At 54.8% G+C, this 3,069-nt stretch overlaps 1 protein-coding gene across 1 annotated transcript in view; it reads right to left on the bottom strand.

Moving 5' to 3' along the window:
* Window positions 1–1,791, bottom strand: part of P2RX2 (purinergic receptor P2X 2) — a 20,405-nt gene extending 18,614 nt beyond the window's left edge. The window contains exons 1-2 of the mRNA XM_008053344.1: window positions 1,735–1,791; window positions 1,413–1,565 (exon numbers count right to left, since the gene is read on the bottom strand). Coding sequence (XP_008051535.1) covers window positions 1,413–1,565; window positions 1,735–1,791 — 210 coding nt within the window. The remainder of the gene's footprint in view (window positions 1–1,412; window positions 1,566–1,734) is intronic.
* Between the last annotated feature and the right edge of the window lie 1,278 nt (window positions 1,792–3,069).

Here is a 3,069-nt window from a genome sequence, read left to right on the forward strand (position 1 = left end):
CTGAACCCGGCTGGTTTTTTTTTTTTTTTTTTTGAGACAGGGTCTTGCTCTGCTGCCCAGGCTGTAGTGCAGTGGCATGATTATAGCTCACTGCAGACTTGAACTCCAGGGCTCAAGCAATGTTCCCGCCTCAGCCTCCCAAAGTGTTGGAATTACAAGTGTGAGCCAACGCGCCCGGCCATTTTTTATTTCTTGTAGAGATGGGTCTTACTATGTTGCCTAGGCTGGTCTCAACTTCCTGGCCTCAAGCAATCCTGCCTTGGCCTCCTAAAGTGCTGGGACAACAGGTGTGCACCACCACATCTAATTTTTTATTTTTTTATAGAGATGAGGTCTTGCTATGCTGCACAGGCTAGTCTGGAACTCCTTGACTCAAGTGATCCTCCGGCTTTAGCCTCCCAAAGTGCTCAGATTACAGGTGTGAGCCACTGCACCTGGTCTATTTTATTTTACTTTTTCATCTTTTTATTTATTTATTTTGAGTTGGAGTCTTGCTCTGTCGCCCAGGCTGAGGGCAGTGGCATGCTCATGGCCACTGCAGCCTCAACCTGCTGGGCTCAGGTGATCCTTCTGCCTCAGCCTTCCAAGTAGCTGGAACTACAGGCACGTGCCACCATGCCTGGCTAATTTTTTTATTGTAGAGATGAGGTCTCACCAAGTTTCCCAGGCTGGTCTCAAACCTGTGAGCTCAGGCAATCCTCTCACCTTGGCCTCCAAAGTGCTAGGATTATATGCGTGAGCCACTTCGCCCAGCCTATTTTTTATTTCTTTTTTTATTTATTGTTTAGTTGGAGTCTCACTCTGTCGCCCAGACTGGAGTGCAGTGGCACGGTCCCGGTCACCGCAGCCTTCACCTGCTGGCTCCAGCGATCCTTCTGCCTCAGCCTTCCAAGTAGCCGGAACTACAGGCGCGCGCTAACACGCCCCGCTGATTTTTGATTTATTGTAGAGACGAGGTCTCGCCAAGCTGCCCTGGTGGGTCTCAAACCTGCGGGCTCAGGCAGTCTGCTCGCCTCTGCCTCCCAAAGTGCTGGGATTACAGGCTGAGCCACCGAGCCCGGCCTTTATTTTTTTTAAAGACAGGGTCTTGCCGGGCGCCACTGCACTCCAGTCTGGGTAACAGAGTGAGACTCCAACTCAAAAAAAAAAGAACGCCTGTGATCCTCCCACTTTAGACTACCAAAGTGCTGGGATTACAGGTGTGAACCACCAACTCCTGGCCTCTCTAGCAGGTTTGACAGGATGTGGAACCAGATTCCTAGGCCTGCACGATGGTAGAGATTTGCCCACGCATCTTGGAGTGTGTCCACACGCTTCAGGAGTCTGAGCCTGGCTCCAGCAGCAGGGATGAGGGTGTCTGCGAGGGAAGGAAAGGTGCTCTGTGCCCTTTCCATGTCCCTCAGGCTCCTGACCGCGTGGAGCTCAAACAGCAGCAGGGATGACAGGAAGGCGGGTGGGAGCTTGGGATACTGCCTCGCCTTAGCAAACACAGGAAGGAGGAGCCCACGCAGCCCAGGACGAGGGGTCTGTGTCTCTGGAGGGGTCACCACCAGCGAATTGACGTCCTGCAACGGGTGGACACCCGGTGGCGGGGCTGAAGGGGCTGGAGGGAGGCCATGGTTGGAGTCTTAGGGGAGGCCAAGGCCATGGGAAGGTCGGGGTGGCAGGGGGTGGGCGTCCCATGTGTCGGGGCTTGTCTGGCTTCCTCTGGCCCTGAGTTGGAAGTGGGGTCACCAATCCACCAGTTGGGGCTGACGGATGCGGAGGGCTGCTGTGACCCCGGGGTGTCATGTGGTCTGGATGCTCATCTCAGGACAAGACGTGTCTTGGTGCAATGTGGAGGCACTTGGTGGCCTTGTGGTCCAGGAGACTTTACACAAAGGAGTCTGAGTTTGAGCAAAGAACAACTCATGAATCAGGTGGCAGCCAAGGCGGGCCCAGAACTCCAGGTGGGCCCAGGGCTCCCAGGTGGGCAGGACCCGGCAAACACGGAGGCCCTTAGAGGAATGGCTCAGCTGCCTCTGGCCAGGTGTGGCCTGGGAGGGCCTGGGTGTGACCAACAGCTGGTGGCTCTTGTGAAATGTGGATCCCAGGACTGCACTGTGGCCGGGTGGCGTCCCGAGTTCAGAACAGCGATGCCGGGGGCATAGGGTGCAGAAGGGTCCTCCTCTGTGTGGCACTGACCTGTGGAGGATGTCAGTGCGGATGTCCAGACCCAGGGCATGGATAAGGGACCCCAGTGGGAACTGTGGCGCTGGTGTGGATGTGACACTGCAGGGTCAAGTGTAACACGTGCACCACACTAATATGGCGTGTTGGCTAAGAGGGGAAACAGGCAGGAGAAAGACACAGGACATATGGGAACTTGATTTTCTGCACATTTTTCTGTAAACCTAAAACTGCTGCAGAAAATCATGTCAAAAAATTTTTAAAACTTCATATTTGCTGGGCTCGGTGGCTCAGCCTCTAATCCCAGCACTTTGGGAGGCCGAGGTGAGTGGACTGCCTGAGCCCGTGGGTCCAAGACCTGTCTGGGCAACTTGATGAGACCTCATCTCTACGACAAATCAAAAATTAGCTGGGCGTGGAAGCGCGCGCCTGTAGTTCCAGCTACTCGGAAGGCTGAGGCGGAAGGATCGCTGGAGCCCAGCAGGTCGAGGCTGCAGTGGCTGGGAGCGGCCACCGCACTCCAGTCTGGGCGACAGAGTGAGACTCCTAACTCAAAAAAAAAAAAAAAATTCATCTTGCCGGGCTCAGTGGCTCAGGCTGTAATCTCGCACCTTTGGGAGGCTGAGGTGAGTGGATTGCCTGAGACCGCGGGTTTGAGACCCGCCTGGGCAACTTAGTGAGACCTCAACTCTACAATAAATCAAAAACTAGCCGGGCGTGGTAGTGCATGCCTGTAATTCTGGCTACTCGGAAGGCTGAGGCAGAAGGATCGCCGGAGCCCGGCAGGTCGAGGCTGCAATGGCCGGGAGCGGCCACTGCACTCCAGTCTGGGTGACAGAGTGAGACTCCCAACTAAAAAAAAAGAAAAAATTCATCTTGCAAGAGGAAGGGTGGGAAGGG

Source organism: Carlito syrichta, unplaced genomic scaffold (genome assembly GCF_000164805.1).
Source record: "Carlito syrichta isolate Samal-C Ts95f unplaced genomic scaffold, Tarsius_syrichta-2.0.1 Scaffold288080, whole genome shotgun sequence".
Lineage (NCBI taxonomy): Eukaryota > Metazoa > Chordata > Mammalia > Primates > Tarsiidae > Carlito > Carlito syrichta.